This window comes from Carcharhinus amblyrhynchos, chromosome 2 (genome assembly GCF_965287045.1).
Source record: "Carcharhinus amblyrhynchos chromosome 2, sCarAmb.v2.hapA, whole genome shotgun sequence".
In the NCBI taxonomy this organism is placed as follows: domain Eukaryota; kingdom Metazoa; phylum Chordata; class Chondrichthyes; order Carcharhiniformes; family Carcharhinidae; genus Carcharhinus; species Carcharhinus amblyrhynchos.
In genome coordinates, this window is record NC_137325.1 from 139,080,886 (window position 1) to 139,102,030 (window position 21,145).

Sequence of the window (21,145 nt, forward strand, 5' to 3'; positions counted from 1 at the left end):
CTCTGAGTGCAGAATCTACCTCGGACATCCCTCCTATATCTCCCACCATGAACCTTATAGTTATGCCCCCTAGTAACAGACAGGTAAGTCTATTCAAAAGTCTGATGGCAGCAGGGAAGAAGCTGCTCTTGAGTCGTTGGTATGTGACCTCAGACTTTTGTATCTTTTTCCTAACAGAAGAAGGTAGAAGAGAGACTGTCCGGGGTGCGTAGGGTCCTTGGTTAGGCTGAGTGCTTTTCCGAGGCAGCGGGAAGTGTAGACTGGGGGATTAGCAGGGTAAATACGTGGGGTTATGGGGATGGGAATGTTGTTGGTGCAGGCACGATGGGCCGGATGCCTCCGTCTACAGTGTAGGGATTCTATGATTCTACCTGGGTCTCCTGAGAGTTCCTTCAAAGGGTGATTGATTCAAAGGGTAACAATCCACAAAGGAACCTCAGGCTAACGGAAACGCAGTGTAACTTAAGAGCAAAGATGAGAGGGTAAAGTTTGCCATGTCAGCTGTTCACATCTGTATCTTACACTCCATTGTGTAAGTGAGCGAGAGTGATAACTCGACCAGTGTTTTATTGGAAGTGCAATTTTTCAAAAAATGCTGGCTGGGTCTCAAAATACACATTGAGATTCCATCGCGTTATACAAATGAAATGGCCATTCATATCATTTTGTTTTTGTTCGTTGGATGCGGGCATTGTTGGTTGGGCCAGTATTTATTGCCCATCTCTAATTATCCTTGAGAAGATTGGCCATTTCTTCGCCTAGGGAGTTTAAAGTTTATTTATTCGTGTCACAAGTAGGCTTACCTTAACACTGCAGTGAAGCTACTGTGAAAATCCCCGAGGTGCCACACACCGGCGCCCGTTAAGGGGGAATTCAGCATGGCCAATGCACTGAACCAGCACATCAGAGGGTGGTGAATGTGTGGAATCCCCTATCACAGAATGTAGTTGAGGCCAAAACATTGTGTGATTTCAAGAAGAAATTAGATATCGCTCTTGGGGCTGAAGGGATATGGGTGAGAGGCAGGATCAGGGTATAGAATTCGATGATCAAAATGACTGGTGGAGCAGGCTCGAAGGGCCTACTCCTGCTTCTAGTTTCTATGTTTCAGTGGTCTGGAGTCACATGCCCCAGTGAAGGCAGAAGATTTCCTTCCCTAAACAGCATTAGTGAATCTGATGGATTTTTACAATAACAGTCTCATTGTCATCATAGAGTCACAGAGGTTTACAGCATGGAAACAACCCCTTCAGCCAACTTGGCAATGCTGCCCTTTTTATTTTGGACGACTAAGCTAGTCCCAATTGCCCACGTTTGGCCCATATTCCCTCAATAGTTATCTTATGTAACTGCCTTTTATGAGACAAGAGATTAGACTTTTCATTCCAAAGTTTATATTTCATCATCTCCCGTGGTGGGATTTGATCCTAGGCCTCCCGAGCATTTCCCGAGGCTGTGGTGCAATGACAACACCACCAGGCCACCCACCTCCCCTTCTGTGGGGAGTTGCTGTGAGTCACGTTATTAGCTGCGTAGTGTTACACACAGCCCTGTTTCCAAGTTGTGCATCTCTCTCTACAGCAGGGTTCCCAAATCTGTGAAATGAAAAGAGACGTCATTTAGCTGCTTAAGATTTCACTCTCGAGATTACTGGGTTTGTTCTCCTTGCTGAACAGTATTTATGCTAAATATAATTCTCATACAAAGGTCAACGTGGTTCGATTCAATCTTTGTCAATGAGTGGGATAAGTATCTGGTGAAAAATGCCACCGAACATTTTAATTACAGTGTAGCCTAATTGTCTGCCCAGCGCTTACAGACAAATTTGTCTTGTCTGCACTCCTTGCTTTCGGAGAAAATAGTTTACTTTCAACTTCTGTTGTGCAGGTAATTTGCCCTCAGTGTTTCTGCTCTCTACCTTGTTCCTGTCTAATGCCGATAGTAGTCATGATGTGGGTATGCCGGCGTTGGACTGGCATAAACACAGTAAAAAGTCTGACAACACCAGGTTTTAGTCCAACCTATTTATTTGATAATATACTCGCAAGCTTTCGGGTTAGCCCCTTCGTCAGGTGAATTCACCTGACGAAGGGGCTAACCCCGAAAGCTTGCGAGTATATTATCAAATAAATAGGTTGGACTAAAACCTGGTGTTGTCAGACTTTTTACCCTGTCTAATGCCCCAGACCAGCAGTTTTCTGTGAGGTCTCAGTGATACTCTGTCTCCTGTTCACTGACTACCAGGAGGAAATAAGCAGATAGCCCAAGTAAAGAGACCAACCTGTTCCGTCATCCCAAGGCTTTCACCTATTGCTGGAGGTAGCGTGATGGGCAGACGCATGACACATGCAATCTCACGCAGATGAGGACAAAATCACAAGAGCAATATTCTGCAGATGCTGAAACAAAAACGGAAAATGCTGGAAAATCTCAGCCGGTCTGACAGCACGGTCAGAGGTGGCACAGTGGTTAGCACTGCTGCCTCACAGCTCCAAGGTTCGATTCCCAGCTTGGGTCACTGTCTGTGTGGAGTACACACATTCTCCCCGTGTCTGGGTGCTCCAGTTTCCTCCCACAGTCTGAAAGATGCGTTGGTTAGGTGCATTGACGCAAACAGGCGCTGGAGTGTGGCAACTAGGGGAACTTCATAGTAACTTCATTGCAGTGTTAATGTAAGCCTTATTGTGACAAGCAAATAATAAATAAACTTCAGCATAGAATCAACAGTGCAGAAGGAGGCCTTTTGACCCATCGAGTCTGCACCGACAACAATCCCATCCAAGTCCCACTTCTGTAACCCCACACACTGAGAGTCCTAATCTACTCACGCTAAGGGGCAATTTATCATGGCCAATCAACCTCACCCACACATCTTTGGACTGTGGGAGGAAACCCACACAGAGAACGTGCAAACTCCATGTAGATAATCACCCAAGGCCAGAACTGAACCCAGGTACCTGGCGCTGTGAGGCAGCAGTGCTAACCATTGTGCCACCATGCTGCCCACCATCTGTGGAGAGAGAATAGAGCCAATGTTTCGAGTCTGGATGACCCTTCGTCAGAGTTGGTAGGAAGAATGAGGACAGGAATCTTAATTAAATTGTAAATATTTAAAGGGGATTCAGGAACGGGGGGGGGGCCAAATGCTTGCAAAGGTTTGGAGGTCGAGAAAATAATTTTAAAAAAGAACCTTGACTCGATAAACAGAAAGTAAAAAAAGAATAAAGGTAAAGTCGCCAGATGACCATAGGCTGACTGGTGCCGGTTTAACCAGAGGGTTACCACACCCCAGGCAAGGGGCAAGGTTGAGAAGGTGGGGCCTTCATGAATAACCTCAGCCAGTCTGGGAATTGAACCCACACCTTTGGCATCACTTTGCATCATAAGAACATAAGAACATAAGAAATAGGAGCAGGAGTAGGCCATCTGGCCCTTCGAGCCTGCCCCGCCATTCAATAAGATCATGGCTGATCTGTCGTGGCTCAGTTCCACATTCCGGCCCTCTCCCCATAACCCTTAATCCCCTCTCTTATCAAAAGCCCATCAACCCGCTTCTTGAAAATATTTAGCGAGGCAGCCTCCACCACTTCAACGGGTAGAGAATTCCAGAGATTCACCACCCTTTGAGTGAAGAAGTTCCTCCTCAACTCCGTTCTAAAACGCCCCCCCCTTTATCTTGAGGCTGTGCCCCCTAGTCCTACTGTCTTTTTTGAGCGGGAAGAGTCTCTCCACCTCTATCCTATCCATCCCATTCATCATCTTATATGTCTCAATGAGATCTCCCCTCATTCTTCTAAACTCTAACGAGTACAAGCCCAGTTTATTCAGCCTCTCCTCATAGCTCAACCCCCTCAACTCCGGTATCAGCCTAGTAAACCTCCTCTGCACTCCCTCCAAGGCCAAAATATCTTTGCGCAGGTGCGGCGCCCAAAACTGCACACAGTACTCCAGCTGCGGCCTCACCAGTGCCCTATACAGCCGCAGCAAGACCTCCCTACTTTTATATTCAATCCAGCCGTCCAATCAACCGAGCTAACCAACTTTGATAGAAGAGTACAAATGAAAGGAGGCTGGGTCCCAGTTGGGGTTATTGCATTTAATAAGGCTTATCCTTATTTGCAATCACTTCCATGCCTCCCCAACACCACCATCACAAACTGCAACCCTCTCCACTCCAACAACCTGCCAAGATCTCTGAGCTAGTCTGATTCTGGTCCCATGGGCATGCCCCAAATTTCCCTCTCTACACTCCAGGCAAGTGAAGGCAGATATGCCTTCACTTGCCTGGACCCCGAGCAGTTCTGGAATTTCCCCCGCAAACCTTTCCACCTCTCTCTTTTTGTTTAAGATACTCCTTAAAACCTATCCCTGAGACCAAGCTAATGGTCACCTTGCCTCATATTCCTAATATCTCCTTCTAGGTCAAATTTTCAAACTGCTTCTGGGGATATTTTACTATGCTAAAGGTGCTATGTAAATATTGGATGGGATTTTCCAGTCTCCCCGTGGCATGTCTTCCAGTAGTGAAGGTGGCATGCCATTGGCTGCCAGCGGGATTTTCCAATCCCGCCAAAGTCCATATCACTTAGTCATGGCTCGCTCGCCCTGCAGTCGGGAAACCTGCCATGGGGATTCACTTACAGTGGGTCTGGAAGATCCCACTCGAGGGAAGGGCTGGAAAATTCAGGTTTTGTTGTTGCTAGACTGTATGATGTGTTCGAAAAGAAGGAGAAAATGGTGATTGTACCGGTGACAGCTAAGGTAATCTGAGAACCACCAACACAACTTCTCCCCTCCCCCCCTCCCCTGCCCCCACCCCAGTAGTATCTTGCAGCCACCAATGCAGAGCGAGTTATAGACCAGCTTCATGACGACAGACCATCTAGAATACTCACTCCTTCCTCCACAGTGGCAGCAGTGTGTACCATCACAGCAACTCACCAAGGATCCTCCAACAGCATCTTCCACAACCACTGCCATCTTGAAGGTTTAAGACACCAGTTGCATGGGAACACCACTACCCCCTCCAGACAACACATCGCCCTTACTTGAAAACATATGAGACCAGAAACAGGAGTGGGCCATTCAGCCCATCAAGCCTGCTCTGCCATTCAATGAGACCATGACAGTGGCACAGTGGTTAGCATTACTGCCTCACAGCGCCAGGGACCCAGGTTCAATTCCGGCCTTGGGTGACCTTCCATGTGGAGTGTACACATTCTCCAGTGTCTGCGTGGGTGTCCTCCGGGTGCTCCGGTTTCTCCCACAGTACCGAAGACAAGCTGGTTAGGTGGATTGGTCATGGTAACTTGCCTATTAATGTCCCAGGATGTGCAGGTTAAGGGGATTAATGGGGTAAAGGCATGGGGATTCAGGATTAGGGTCTGGGTAGGATGTTCTGTTGATGCAGACTCGATGGGCTGAATGGCCTACTTCTACACTGTAAGGATTCTATTCTATGTTGACTGGTCTGATTTGATAATCCTCAACTCCACTTTCCCGCGTTATCCCCATAACCCTAAATTCCATTACTGATTAAAAATCCATCTATCTCAGCCCTTGAGTACCTAGTGACCCAGCCCCCACAGTCCTCACTGTTCTTTCACTGTCGCTGGGTCAGAGTGCCTCGGACAGCACTGTGTGAGCACCTTCACAGCACTGACTGCAGCAGTTCAAGAAGACAGCTCACCACCACCTTCTCATGGGGCAACTAGGGATGGGCAATAAACACTGGCCCAGCCGGCAACGTCACCCATCCCATAATAATATTGTAATTCTGTCCACTGGTGAGGTTAGTGACATAAACAGCAGACTTTCACAGTCAGTAAAGGGAAAGAAATTGCAAGTGTTGAGTTTCTGCAGCAAGTTACATTGATTGAACAAAGAACAGAGAAAAGTACAGCACAGGAACAGGCCCTTCAGCCCTCCAAGCCTGTACCGATCATGATGCCCCAGCTAAACTCAAAAGAAACCTTCTCCCTTAGTCTGTATCCCTCTATTCCCTCCCTATTCATGTACCCATCCAGATGCCTCTTAAATGTTGCTAATGTACCTGCTTCCACCACCCGCTCTGGCAGCGCGTTCCAGGTACCCACCACTCTCTGTGAGAAAAACTACCTCCCACACATCTCCCTCAAACTTTCCCCCTCTCGCCTTGAACCTGTGCCCCCTTTTAATTGACACTTCCACCCCGGGAAAAAACCTCTGACTATCCACCCTGAATATGCCTCTCAATGTGTAGACCTCTATCAGGTCCCTCCTCAGCCTCCGTCTTTCCAGTGGAAACAATCCTAGTTTATTCAACCCTTCTCATAGCCAACACCCTCGAGACCAGGCAGCATCCTGGTTAACCTTCTTTGCACTCTCTCCAAAGCTTCCACATTCTTCCGGTAGTGTGGTGACCAGAACTGCACGCAGTACTCCAAATACGTTGTAACCAAGGTTTTAGATGGCTGCAACATGACTTCCCAACTCCTGTACTCAGTGCCCTGACCGATGAAGGCAAGCATGCCATATGCCTTCTTAATCATCTTGGCCACCTGCGTTTGGGGAACTGTGGACCTGCACACCCAGATCTCAATAATGCACCAACTACCTTCTCTGTGTGGAGTTTGCATATTCTCTCCATGTCTGCGTGGGTTTCCTCCGGGTGCTCCCATTTCCTTCCACAATCCAAAGATGTGTGGGTTATATAAGAAACATAAGAAATAGGAGCACGAGTAGGCCATCTAGCCCTTCGAGTCTGCCCCACCATTCAATAAGATCATGGCTGATCTGAAGTGGATCAGTTCCACTTTCCTGCTTTCTCCCCATAACCCTTAATTCCCTTGCCTATCAGAAATCTATCTACCTGTGACTTAAATATATTTAGCGAGGTAGCCTCCACCACATCAACTGGCAGAGAATTCCAGAGATTCACCACGCTTTGAGTGAAGAAGTTCCTCCTCAACTCCGTTCTAAACTGTCCCCCCCTTATCTTGAGGCTGTGCCCTCTAGTCCTGCTATCCTTTCTAAGCGGGAAGAATCTCTCTACCTCTACCCTATCCATCCCTTTCATTATCTTATATGTGTCTATAAGATCCCCCCTCATCCTTCTAAACTCCAACGAGTACAGACCCAGTCTATTCAATCTCTCCTCATAGGCTAACCCCCTCATCTCCGGTATCAGCCTAGTGCACCTTCTTTGTACTCCCTCCAAGGCCAAAATATCCTTTCGCAAATGCAGTGACCAAAACTGCACACAATACTCGAGTTGTGGCCTCACCAGTGCCCTGTACAGTTGCAGCAAGACCTCCTTGCTTTTATATTCTATCCCCCTCGCTATAAAGGCCAAAGGGTTAGGTGGATCGGCCATGCTAAATTGCCCCTTAATGTCAGGGGGACTAGCTAGGGTAAATCCATAGGATTATGGGGGTAGGGCCTGGGTGGGATGGTAGTCGGTGTAGTCTCAATGGGCCGAATGGCTTCCTTCTGCATTGTAGGGATTCTATGATTCAGTCTGAGTGAAAAATTGGGATTGGTGCAAGAGGCCAGTGCGCACTCATTCATTTTCCACCGGAGGATGACGAATAAGTGCGATTACAGCAAGAGTTTAATGGAAAAACCCCAAGATGTTACCATGGCAATTGCATCAGTTGTGGCCACTCTATCCTCACACTTAGAGTGAAGGTGGATACAATCTCCAAAAACTTAGAACGCTTTTCTGATGATTAGATATTTCTTAAAGCAATGTAGCAGTACAAAGTATTTTTCTAGACTGACATTTCTAAAATTGTCTCATAATCCTAACTGGCCACTGGCTTTTGTAAGAAGAATTCTTCCGCTTGCTTGCTATAATGTCCTGTCTGTCATTCTGTTCTCTGCAACATTTATCCACCCACACAGTCGAGATTGCTTATACGCAAGACCAGATTAGCAGTGGGCAGAAACCACAACTTTCTGGGTGTTAATCCCAGGATACTGACCCTCCCGTAGCCTCAATTTTATTAACCAGCCTTTTGTGTGGTAACTTTTTAAATGCTTTCTTTTTAAATTTTTTTTTAAAAAATTCATTTTTAATGGGAGTCAACTGGCTAGGCCAGCACTTATCGACCATCCCAAATTTTCCCCTCGAGAAGGTGGTGGGGAGCTGCCTTCTTGGATCAGTGCAGTTCACGTGATGTAGGTACACCCTCAGTGCTGTTAGGGAGGGAGTCTCAGGAATTTAACCCAGCAACAGTGATGTAAGGGTGGCATATTTCCAAGTCGAAAGGCTTGGAGGGGAACTTCTTAAAATTTTTCTGGACAATACCCACCTTCATTCCTTTCTCTGTTGCATCATAAACAAAATTCAATTAGTCAGACATGATCTGCCATTGATTAATCTGTATGGACTGAACTTAATTGTCTCAGACCTCTCCAAGTACCTGTTGCCATTATTCCCCCTTCTATTGATGTTAAGCTAACTGATCTGTACTTGTTCTTACATTCTTTCTTGAACAGAGTGCCCAATTTGCCACGCCCCAATCCCCTAGCACCTCCCCCAGTATCCAGGAAAGACCGTGGGAAGCTCCCTTCTACTGTTACCACCCCCACTTCCTGGAATGCAAGCCATCAGACGAGGAGATTTATCCACCCTGAGTGTTGCCAGCTTTTTGACAACATCTCCCTCTCTGTTTTCATAACCTTCTCCATGATAGTCTCAGAAACATAAAGTCTACAAACAGACGTAATCAAACACATATTTACCATTTGCACAGAGACAACCATGATCGTGTGCACCCACACACAGTCCCGTGAATGTCAAAGATTCATAGAATATAGAATAGTACAGCACAGTACAGGCCCTTCAGCCCTCGATGTTGTGCCAAGCTTTGTCCAAAATCAAGATCGAGCTATCCCACTCCCCTATTATTCACATATAAGAACAAAGAAAATTACAGCACAGAAACAGGCCCTTTGACCCTCCGGGCCTGCACTGACCTTGCTATCCATCTGAACTAACACCCCCTAACACGGCACACTGGTTAGCTCTGCTGCCTCACAGCGCCAGGGACCCGTGTTCAATTCCAGCCTCGGGTCACTGCCTGTGTGGAATTTGCACGTTCTCCTTGTGTCTACATGGGTTTCCTCCGGTTTCCTCCCACAGTCCGAAGATGTGCAGGTTAGGTTGGCTGGCCATGCTAAATTGACCCTAGTGTCAGGGGGATTAGCGGAGTAAATATGTGGGATTACGGGAATAGGGCCTGGCTGGGATTATGGTTGGTGCAGACTCAATGGGCCGAATGGCCTCTTTCTGCACTGTTGCGATTCTATGATTCTTCCGGAGACCATGTTGTTCCCATCCTCGTCATGTATTTGTCAAAAGCCACTATTGTACCTGCTTCCACTACCTCCCCCGGCAGCGAGTTCCAGGCACTCGCCACCGTCTGCGTAAAAAAAAACTTGCCTGGCGCATCTCCTTTAAACCTCGCCTCTCGCATTTTAAACCTACAAGAAGATGTGCTCCCACGCAGACAATCAGACAGCTCAGGTCGGGAGACACGTGGTCACAATAATCACACGCAGACACACGCGTTTTATCCACACAATGCCAGAAAGAGTGACAGAGACGCACAGGGAGCTACGGGCACACAGTATCTGCCCTCAGTGACCCCATCTGGCCCGCTCAGCATCCTAAAGCGAGGGAGTTACCAACCACAAACCAGAAGAATGTGGAATTTCTCCCTGACTCCCCCCGAGGCAGCAATTCTCGATTGAGAAACCTTAAACTCCACGCACTCTGCTGCTCACTCCTATCCTGTTGTGTTGCATGGCCTTGGCACCCACACTGGCTATCGCATTCCACAGAGTATTTAATCATCTGTGCCTGTATATAGCAAAGCGCAGATCCAGTCCACCCATTTGTTCTCTCCTTTCGAGAATACCAACCACAACTGTCTTTCGTTACAGCACCTGACTGTTCTCTAAATCTCTCCCCCACTCTCTCCTCAATCAGCTGTCATAGCAACAAGCTCCAGCTGCTGAGTGCCCTCTGTGTAACAAAATACTTCCTGATGACTGCCCAGAACCTGATCTTCGCAACTTTTCCTGCGCAAATCCCACTTGGAGCCACACATATTTATCCAATCGTGCTTTTAAAGTATTTAATCGACACGACGCGAGCAGCCTTGGACAACAGTCTATTTCAGTTCTCCCTTACCACGGCGGAGAAATATGTCCTCACCGTTACCAGCCTCCCCACGAGGGAAGGTTACTCTTCCTGTGAAATAGACTACCTGTAATCACAGCCTTAATGCCTCTCGGTCTTCCAGAGAATTCTCCCCCTTCCTTGTGCTTTTCATCAGCCTTGAAGTGTCCCGATCATTGAGTAGAATCGTATAGAGCATCGAGTACCCAAGAAACACCCAAAATCCCACCTCATCCTATCTACCAGCACTTGGCCACATATTATGACATGCCTAGGGGATTTTCAGTCACTTCATTGCAATGTTAATGTAAGCCCACTTGTGACTAATAAATAAAACGTTAAAACTTTTTTTAAAATCGCTCATCCGAGTACTTTTTAAAGGGACCAAAAGAGAAAATGCCTCCGCATGCAGAGCATAATCCTTCACCATTTTCACCACCTCCAGTGTGAAGCCAAACACACCTTCCCTTCACTCCCTCTGTCAGCATTCCGCAGAGACCATTCCCTCTGGGAGAACTCAGTCCACTCCTCCTTTATATCTCTCCCGTCGCCCCTGGCGCTTTCCCATCCAATCGTAGAAGGTCTAATACCTGCCCTTTTATCTCTTCCATGCTTACCATCCAAGATTCGAAACATCCTTTCCAGGTTAAGCAGCCTTTCACTTGCACCACTCTCCAGCATTTTCTCTTTTGGTTTCAGATTCCAGCATCCGCAGTAATTTGCTTTTATCCACTTTTCAAAGGATGTGAGGCAACCCCCGTCTCTATCACCCTCCCAGGCAACGCGTTCCAGACCATCACCACCCTCTGGGTAAAAAAGCTTTTCCTCACATCCCCCTAAACCTCCTGCCCCTCACTTTAAACTTATGTCCCCTCGTGACTGACTCTTAAGTTAAGGGGAACAGCTGCTCCTTATCCACTCTGTCCATGCCCCGCACAATCTTGTACACCCTCAATCAGGTCGTCCCTCAGTCTTCTCTGAAAACAACCCAAGCCTACCCAACCTCTCTTCATGAATGTTCCATCCCAGGCAGCATCCTGGGGAATCTCCTCTGCATCGCCTCCAATGTGTTCACATCCCTCCGATAATGTGGCATCCAGAGCTGCACACAATACTCTAGCTGTGGCCTCACCAAAGTTCTCTACAACTCCAACATGACTTTCCTGCTTTTGTAAGCTAATCATAAGAACATAAGAAATAGGAGCAGGAGTAGGCCATCTAGCCCTTCGAGCCTGCCCCGCCATTCAATAAGATCATGGCTGATCTGTTGTGTCTCAGTTCTACATTCCCGCCCTCTCCCCATAACCCTTAATCCCCTTGCCTATCAAAAACCCATTAACCCGCGTCTTAAAAATATTTAGCGAGGTAGCCTCCACCACTTCAACGGGCAGAGAATTCCAGAGATTCACCACCCTTTGAGTGAAGAAGTTCCTCCTCAACTCCATTCTAAACCGCCCCCCCTTTATCTTGAGGCTGTGCCCCCTAGTCCTACTGTCCTTTCTGAGCGGGAAGAGTCTCTCCACCTCTATCCTATCCATCCCATTCATCATCTTATATGTCTCAATAAGATCTCCCCTCATTCTTCTAAACTCTAACGAGTACAAGCCTAGTTTATTCAGCCTCTCCTCATAGCTCAACCCCCTCAACTCCGGTATCAGCCTAGTAAACCTCCTCTGCACTCCCTCCAAGGCCAAAATATCCTTGTGTAAGTACGGCGACCAAAACTGCACACAGTACTCCAGCTGCGGCCTCACCAATGCCCTATACAGCTGCAGCAAGGCCTCCCTACTTTTATATTCAATCCCCCTCGCTATGAAGGCCAGCATCCCATTAGCCTTCCTGACCACCTGCTGCACCTGCAGGCTGGGTTTTTGCGACTCATGCACAAGGACCCCGAGGTCCCTCTGCACCGTCGCCTGCTGCAGTTTTTCGCCACGTAAGTAATAGTCCTTCCTACCATTATTCCTACCAAAGTGGACCACCTCACACTTGCCAACATTAAATTCCATTTGCCATTTCCTCGGAATGACAACTTGTGTAGCAGAGATAGAGCTCCCAATATAAAGGAGCATCTTAGAAATGTTCACACAGTGAAGAAATAACTCCTGAGCAGAATAAGGAGGAAATGTGAGGTGATTCAGAAGGGTGGTGGAAATTAGATACAGAAATCTGAAGGTTTTGGCCACAGTGAGGGAGCTGCTGGTTTTCAGAGAGCACATGGCCCACAAGACATGGCTCATGGGGAGGCAATGGCCTAGTGGTATTATTGCTAGACTATTAATCTAGAAACTCAGCTAATGTTCTGGGGACCCGGGTTCAAATCCCACCACGGCAGATGGTGAAATTTGAATTCAATTTTTAAAAATCTGGAATTAAGAATCTACTGGTGACCATGAAACCATTGTCAATTGTTGGACAAAGCCATCTGGCTCACTAACTTTAGGGAAGGAAATCTGCCATCCTTACCTGGTCTGGCCGACATGTGACTCCAGAGCCACAGCAATGCAGTTGACGCTTAGGTGCCTTCCAAGAGCAATAAATGAGATGGTCATGTCCCACGAATTAATAAAAATAAAGTGAAGGATAGTGTTGCAAAAGGGAAGTGGAGATCCAGCAGTAATTCTTCACAAGGTGCATTCCAATTCATTTGCCTGAGGAATGTTACTCAGGTAAGTTGGAGTGTTCGTAAAATAAGGGCAACATTTTGGAAAACTAGACCATGGACAGTGGGATTTGGGGCCACATTTCGCCGGGAGCAGCCAATTAAGTCCTTGCTCGGAACAATGGCTGTCCCCCCAAAAGAACCAGCCACTCGCCAGCCTCAGCAGCGCCACCAGGAGCAGAGGCCATTGTTGGGACTGCACCTTGAGGAGGGAGGGAGCACTGTGCAACCTCACAGCAGACAAATAGGGAGAGGGATTTTTAGGCCATATTCACCCCAAAGCCATGAAATCCCATCCAAGGTCAACAGATCTTTTCATGGACCATTCCCAAGGCAGGTGGGATGGGAAAATTCTGCCTATACGGTCTGGGAACAGCAGGAACTGGCAGGCGAGGGCAGGACACAGATGCCGAGGGCCGATGTGTCAGGCGCCTGTGCCCAGGGATTAGCCAGGGACTGGAATGGATAAGGAGGTGAGCGAGATTTGAGTGTTGGCAAGAGTCAGACAAAATGGCTGAGTCCATTGCTGCTTCTGGACTGAGGACAAAGAACAAGCAAAAGTACAGCACAGGAACAGGCCCTTCAGCTCTCCAAGCCTGTGCCAATCATGGTGCCCTAAGTAAACTAAAAAACATTTCTGCCCTTACTCAATCCGTATCCCTCTATTCCCTCCCTATTCATGAAGCCATCCAGATGCTTCTTAAATGTTGCCAATGTGCCTGCTTCCACCGCCACCTCTGACAGCACGTTCCAGGCACCCACCACTCTCTGTGTGGAAAACCTCACCCCGCACTTTCCCCCTCTCGCCTTGAACCTGTGCCCCCGAAGGAAATACTGGACTCGGTTTTTAACAGTCGCATTGTTACCTGTCACATGATAGACAACTGGTTAAAATTAACTGCCCATGTGAGCTCCAATCAGCACTTTTCTGTAAAGAGAATGAACGGAGGATGGTGGGGAGAGAAGTTAATGGTTAATAGGTTCTGAAGCGCTCTAATCACTGCACTTGTGCCCCTGTTGTCTGCTTCTGAGACTGCCATACCCTCCGCACACACGATCCTTCCCCCAGTTCCATTGACAGATGAGATGTTGAGTGTTGTCAGTAATTGATTATCTCATTCAGTCACTTGTTTAAGGAGAAGGGCTCCCTTCAGTGAAGAGAAAGAAAGAGAAACTTGCATCTATTAAAGCGCGTTTAACAACTTCAGGACAATCCAAAGTGCTTTACAGTCAAGCTTTTAAATCTTCCAATTATATCGAGCTTTCCCAGACCACGGGGGTGGGTGGGGTGGGGGGAATTCTCCAGGCTTTCACTCCGGCGGGATTCTCCAGTCCCGCTGGCAGCATACCCCTTCCCGCTGGTGTGGGGTGACATCAATCCCATTGACAGCGACAGGATCGGAGAATCCCGCTGCCAGCAAACAGCACGCCATCTCCCGCTGCCCAGGAAAGATGCAGCTGGGAGGCCGGAGAATCCACCCACCTCCCCCCCCACAACACATCTCCAAGCCAATGAAGGACTTTCAAAGTGTAACCATGACTGTAACTTGGCAACCAACTTACACAAAGCTTACTCCCTCAAACAGTAAGACGTCTCACAACACCAGGTTAAAGTCCATCAGGTTTATTTGGAATCACGAGCTTTTGGAGCGCCGCTCTTCAATCAGGTGAGTGAGAATGAAGGAGCAGCGCTCCAAAAGCTCGAGATACCAAATAAACCTGATGGACTTTAACCTGGAGTTGTGAGACTTCTTACTGAGCCCACCCCAGTCCAACGCATGTGTCTCCGCATCAGGTATAAAATAGATAAACCTCACACTAGCCCTCCAAGGATTGGAAGATTTTATCTTATTATAGTGGTCAGTATGTAGAACAAACTTTCAGATCGTGAAGGTGATGTTGTGTTCATTTTTATTGACCACAAAGAGTTAGCTAGAATACAGCTGGAGGTTAAAAGGGACCAGCACCCATTGAGCTGATCCATAACTTGATCTGACGAGGAAGCTTGTTGAGTGTAGAGAGCATCAGACCGGGATAGAATGATGCTGGTGTGATGATTGAGGGATGATCTGGAAATTTGCTGCATTATCTGAATCTGAAAGGTTTCAATGGTGAGTTTTCATATTGAAGGTGAAGAGAGTGGTCCGGGGTCCCTAATTCATAGAATCATAGAATCCCTACAGTGCAGAAGGAGGCCATTCAGCCCATCGAATTAGCACTGACCAAAGTCCCACCCAGGCCTTACCTCCGTAATCCCACATCCCTGCTAATCCCCCTGACGCTAAGGAACAATTTAGTATAGCCAGTCAACCTAACCCGCACACCTTTGGACTGTGGGAGGAAACTGGAGGGAACCCACACAGACACGGGGAGAATGTGCAAACTCCACACAGACAATGACCCAGGCTGGGAATTGAGCCCAGGTCCTTGGCACTGTGAGGCAGCAGTGCGAACCACTGTGCCACCATTCTGCCCCATGCTAATGGAACAGCATGTATTTTTTTTTATTCATTCAAGAGACTTGGGCATTGCTGGCTGCCGGCATTTATTGCCCATCCCTATTTGCCTTTATTCAGAAAGCATTTGAGAGTCAACTAAATTGCTGTGGCTCTGGAGTCACACGTAGGCCAGACTGGGTAAGGACGGCAGATTTCCTTCCCTAAAGTGAACCAGATGGGTTTTTCCTGACAATCGACAATGGTTTCATGGTCATCATTAGATTCTTAATTCCAGATTTTTTTATTGAATTTAAACTCCATCATCTGTCGTGGTGGGATTCGAACACTGGGTCCCCAGAACATTAGCTGAGTTTCTGAATTAATAGTCTAGCGATAATACCACTAGGCCATCGCTTTCCCTTATACAGTCTGGATGGAAAACAATCATTAAAAGCTATGTCACACATTAGTAAAGTCATAAAAAAAACAAAACAAGTGCTGGCTTTATTCCTATTAAGGGAGAATTATGTTAAACCTGTATCAAACCTTGGTTAGAACACACTTAGTGCAGTTCTGGTCACAATGTTATAACAAGCTGCATTGGAGAGGATGCAGAGATGATTTATGAGGAAGGTACCAGAAATAGCTGAGTTTACATACCGGGAAAAGATTGAAAAGTTGGACCTGTCTTGAAAACTTTAACTGTATTTATTAGTGTCACAAGCAGGCTTACATTAACACTGCAGTGAAGTTACAGTGAAAATCCCCTGCGCTTGTGAAACACTGCTGCCCACTATCAGGTCTCCCCTCAACCTCCGCCACTCCAGATAAAACAACCCCAGTTTGTCCAGCCTCTCCTTATAGCTCACACCCGCTAATGCTGGCAGCATTGTGGTAAACCTCTTCTGCACCCTCTCCGCATCCTCCCTGTAATGAGGTGACCAGAACTGAATGCCATTCTCTAACTGCAGCCTAACCAAAGTCCTTGCCGATGGATCCGCTCAGTGTGATGTGTGCTTTTCCCCTCTCTGTAGAAGATGGACGACCTCACCAGTTGCTCTGAAGCCAGTACTGTGGACTTAAGGAGCAAAGGAGATGACGATGAGCATGTCTCGGAGCAGACGGAGGAGGCTGTGGAACCAGACGACTGCTTCACAGAAGGTAGGTGCCACCCCTGTCCAGAGGGGCTTGTGGGATTGATGAGTGAGTCGGTTACGTGTAAGCCCTGAACAGAATTGAAATTCAGAAACTGGGCAATGCTGCCAGTCAGGGTCTGCATACCCTAAGGAATCTTTCACACGAATATTAAAGTCCCAGCGGCTGTTGTCAGTGGAGATGAAGGCCTCTGAGCTTCTATCAGAGGGTCATAGAAGCCTGATGGAGGTCATTCGGCCCATCGAGTCTGCACCGATTCATAATCAGGCTCACCCCATATCCCCACAAACTTACCATGCGAATCCACCGATTCTTTGGACTCAGATGATGTGCAGACTCCACACAGACAGTGACCAAAGGCAGGAATTGAACAAAGGTCCCTGGCGCTGTGGGGCAGCAGTGCTAACCACAGTGCCACCCTTGGATTTATATAATCATAGAATCCCTACAATATAGAAGGAGGCCATTTGGCCCATCGGGTCTGCACCAGCAGCAACCAGGCCCTATCCCTGTAACACCACATATTTACTCTGTTAATCCCCCTGATACTAAGGGTCAATTCAGCATGGCCAATCAACCCAACCCGCACATCTTTGCACTGTGGGAGGAAACCGGAGCATCAGGGACCCAGGTTCAATTCCCAGTTTGGGTCACTGTGCAGACTTTGTACATTCTCCCCGTGTCTGCGTAGGTTTCCTCCGGTGTCCTCCCACAGTCTGAAAGACATGCTGGTTAGGTGCGAAGGTGACTCCACCCCCTCCCCCTCACTAAACATCACCCCCTCCCCAAGCAGGTTCCCCAGGGGCAGAGCAGGCAGGTCATACAAAACACCGTAGACATCGACAGGACTGGAAGATCCAGTCGGCAGCCAATGGCGAGCTGTCGGAAAACATGTTGCCAGGATAGGAGGGTGCACAGAAAATCCCACCCATTAGGTGCACCCTACACCGCAGTGCGGCAATGTGAGGACCAGTCAGTGCTCTGCACTCCTGATCTGGCTACTCTTCCCTACAGCTTGTGTTCGCCGCTTTGCCTGCTGCCAGGTGGATATCACCAGCGGGTACGGGAAGGTTTGGTGGAACCTGAGGAAAACCTGCTACAAGATCGTGGAACACAACTGGTTTGAGACTTTCATCATCTTCATGATTCTGCTGAGTAGCGGAGCTCTGGTGAGTTGCAAGGGGCACATTCCTCATCAAAACGTATTATAGGGGAGGCTCAAGAACACCTTCTTCCCTGCCTGCTGCCATCAGACTTTTAAATGGACCTACCTCACATTAAGTTGATCTTTCTCTACACCCTAGCTATGACTGTAACACTACATTCTGCACCCTCTCCTCTCCTTCTCTGTGAAGGGTATGCTTTGTCTGTATAGCGTGCAAGGAACAACAATTTTCACTGGATACTAATACATGTGATAACAATAAATCAAACCAAATATAGAACATAGAACATATAGAACATAGAACTCTACAGCACAAACAGGCCCTTCAGCCCACAAGTTGCACTGATCATATCCATACCTACCAGGCCTATCTATAACCCTCAATCCCATGAAATCAAGACTTTTTTTTCTCTGAGGGCCGTGATTCTTTGGAATTCTCTTTCTCAAAAGATAGTGAAGCAGAGCCTTTGAATGTTTTCAAGGCAGAGAGAGATAGATTCTTGATAAATAAGGGGGTGAAAGGTTACTAGGGGTAGATGGGAGGTTACAGTCAGATTCGCCATGATCTTATTGAATAGCAGAGCAGGCTTGAAGGGCCAAGTGGCCTTCTCCTATGCTTGCATGAAAGAGCCAGCCCCATAATTGATGGGTCGAATGGCCTCCTTCTGTGCCATAATAGTTGATAATTCTCTGATAGTGAATGGTATCAAAAAGTTGTAACATCCTGATTGATTTTATTCTCGGTTTATGGATGGAGAACTTTCTCTGGCTTGTGTCTAAGGAAGGCTCAATCCCTTCCAGCAGAGCTGAGGAGACAGGGACAGAGGCTTGCAATAACATATCCCTTGAATGTTTGTGTTGACATGAAATTTTCCATGGGGGGAGGGGTTTGTCCAGCAGGGGGAGGGAACCAGTTGATACTAACGCCAGTAATCCAATGCAAACAAGGCACAGTGGACCTCTCTATACTGTCACTGACCAACTTGATAATCACAACCAGGGACTGTCAGTAATGATCGAACAGTCTGGGGTTCTTTTCTCTAGGGATGGGAAGGGTGGATTGAGAGGGAGGAGGAGAGGCAGTGGGCGGGGAATGGGTGGCAACCTGACAGAGATTTTGGAAATTAATAAGTTTATTTATTAGTCGAAAGTAGGCTTACATTAACACTGCAATAATGTTACAGTGAAAATCCCATAGTTGCCATACTCCGGAGCCTGTTTGATTACACTGAGGGAGAATTTAGCGTGGCCATTGCACCTAATCAGCACATCTTTCAGACTGTGGGAGGAAACCAGAGCACCCGGAGGAAACCCACGCAGACACGGGGAGAATGTGTAGACTCCACACTGACGGTGATCCAAGCCGGGAATCGAATCCGGGCACCTGGTGCTGTGAGGCTAACCACTGTGCCACCGTGCCGCCCTCTTCAAATGATGAAGAGATGCGATGTGATGGGTGCAGAGATGTTCCCACTTGCGGGTGATACAGGGACAAGAGACCATAGACAGAAGAATTTGGGAGAAACTTCTTTGCTGAGAGAGTGGTGAGAATATGGAACTAGTTACCACAATAGTAATCAGGATGAAGAGTGTAGATGTATTTATAAGAAATGCAGATAGGTTCATGAAGGAGAGAGGAATAGAAGAATTTAGAGCTTGGAAACAGGTCCTTTGGCCCAACTTTTCCATGCCACCCAATTTTTATCGCTAAACTGGCCCTGTGTTTGGCCTATATCCCTCTATACCCATCTTACCCATGTAATTCTCTAATTGCCTTTGAAAAGACAAAATTGTACCCACCTCAACTACTACCTCTGGCAGCTTGTTCCAAACACTCACCACCCTTTGAGTGAAATGATTTTCCCTCTGGACCCTTTTGTGTCTCTCCTCTCTCACCTTAAACCTATGCCCTCTAATATTAGACTCCCCTACCTTTGGGAAAAGATGTTGAGTATCTATCTTATCTAAGCCAACATGTATTAGTATGCAGAGATAAGTATTGCTTCTTGCGTGCTATACAGACAAAGCATACCGTTCATTGAAAAGGAAAGGAGAGAGTGCAGAATGTAGTGTCACGGACATAGCTAGGATGTAGGGAAAGGTCAGCTTAATAGGAGATAGGTCCATTCAAAAATCTGACAGCAGCAGGGAAGAAGCTGTTCTTGAGTTGGTTGGTACGTGACCTCAGACTTTTGTATCTTTTCCCCAAGGGAAGAAGGTGGGAGAGAGAATGTCCGGGGTGCGTGGGGTCCTGAATTATACTGGCTGCTTTGCTGAGGCAGCGGGAAGTGTAGACAGAGTCAGTGGATGGGAGGCTGGTTTGAGTGATGGAGTGAGTTTGAAGGAAGGCAGGAGGAGGCTCATGGAGAAACTGGGTGGCATATTACGGTGCTGTACACTCTCCATACGGTGTCTGCATGTGGATTCACAAACATTAACAATCTCTCAGGGCACAGTGCCACAGCGCTCAATCTCAACTCCCCGTGTGATGTGTTATTCAGGGTGCTGATGTCCTGCTCTATTGGCCTTTCTCCTTTACCCCCACCAACACCACCACCCCACACATCCCCCCTCCCCTACCCCCTTCCCCTCCCCCCAACCCTCCCAGCTCTTCCCCCAACACCGAGTTCAGGCGTTTACTCTCTGGAATTTAGAAGAATGAGGGAAGATCAGATTGAGGTATACAAGATGATAAAAAGTATGGATAGAGTAGACGTGGAGCGGATGCTTCCTCTTGTGGGATATTCTGGGACGAGAGGTCATAGTCTTAGGATAAGGGACAGCAAATTTAAAACAGAGTTGAAGAGAAACTGCTTCTTCCAAAAGGTTGTGAATCTGTGAAATTCGCTGCCCCAAAGTGCGATGGATGCTGGGACGGTGAGTAACTTTAAGGAGGAGTTAGACAGATTTTTAATTGGTAATGGGTTGAAGGGTCATGGGGAGAAGGCAGGAAATCGGGAATGAGGAGCATATCAGCCATGATCAAATGGCGGGGTGGATTCGATGGGCCGAGTGGCCTAATTCTGCTCCTACATCTTATGAACTTATGAACTCACTGCTCCCCCCCGCCCAATCTCAATGCTCCGTTTGATTGCTGGCTGGCTGTTTGTGCTCTGCAGACGTTTGAAGACGTTAATATCGACACAAGGCCGGTGATAAAAGTCGTGCTGGAATACCTGGACAAGGTGTTCACCTACGTGTTCGTTCTGGAGATGCTTCTCAAGTGGGTGGCGTACAGTTTCAAGAAGTATTTCACCAATGCCTGGTGCTGGCTGGATTTCCTGATTGTGGCTGTAAGTATGTGGGAGAATGGGCCCCAGTGCGTTTGACGTAACTGTAGCAGATATATCCGCCGTAGCCCTTTAATTGTCAGATCTGCTGCTCCAAGTACCATTGTTGTTTGACAGTTGTTTTTATTAAGGCTCTTCCGGGAGCGTTGTTATTTAATTATATCAGATTATATTCAAAGACCACGTTCAACTGGAAGCGCTGCGTTCTTTGATTTTCTATCTGAAGCTATGGGTTTGTACCAAGTGGGTATGGACGGTGCACAGAGC

The 21,145-nt window shown here is 47.4% G+C and overlaps 1 protein-coding gene across 1 annotated transcript in view; it reads left to right on the top strand.

The window, feature by feature from the left end:
* LOC145358968 (sodium channel protein type 1 subunit alpha-like) overlaps window positions 1-21,145 on the top strand; it is a 512,173-nt gene that overhangs the window by 444,875 nt on the left and 46,153 nt on the right. Inside the window, exons 24-26 of the mRNA XM_080213322.1 lie at window positions 16,303-16,429; window positions 17,438-17,592; window positions 20,708-20,881. Of these exons, the coding sequence (XP_080069448.1) occupies window positions 16,303-16,429; window positions 17,438-17,592; window positions 20,708-20,881 (456 nt within the window). The remainder of the gene's footprint in view (window positions 1-16,302; window positions 16,430-17,437; window positions 17,593-20,707; window positions 20,882-21,145) is intronic.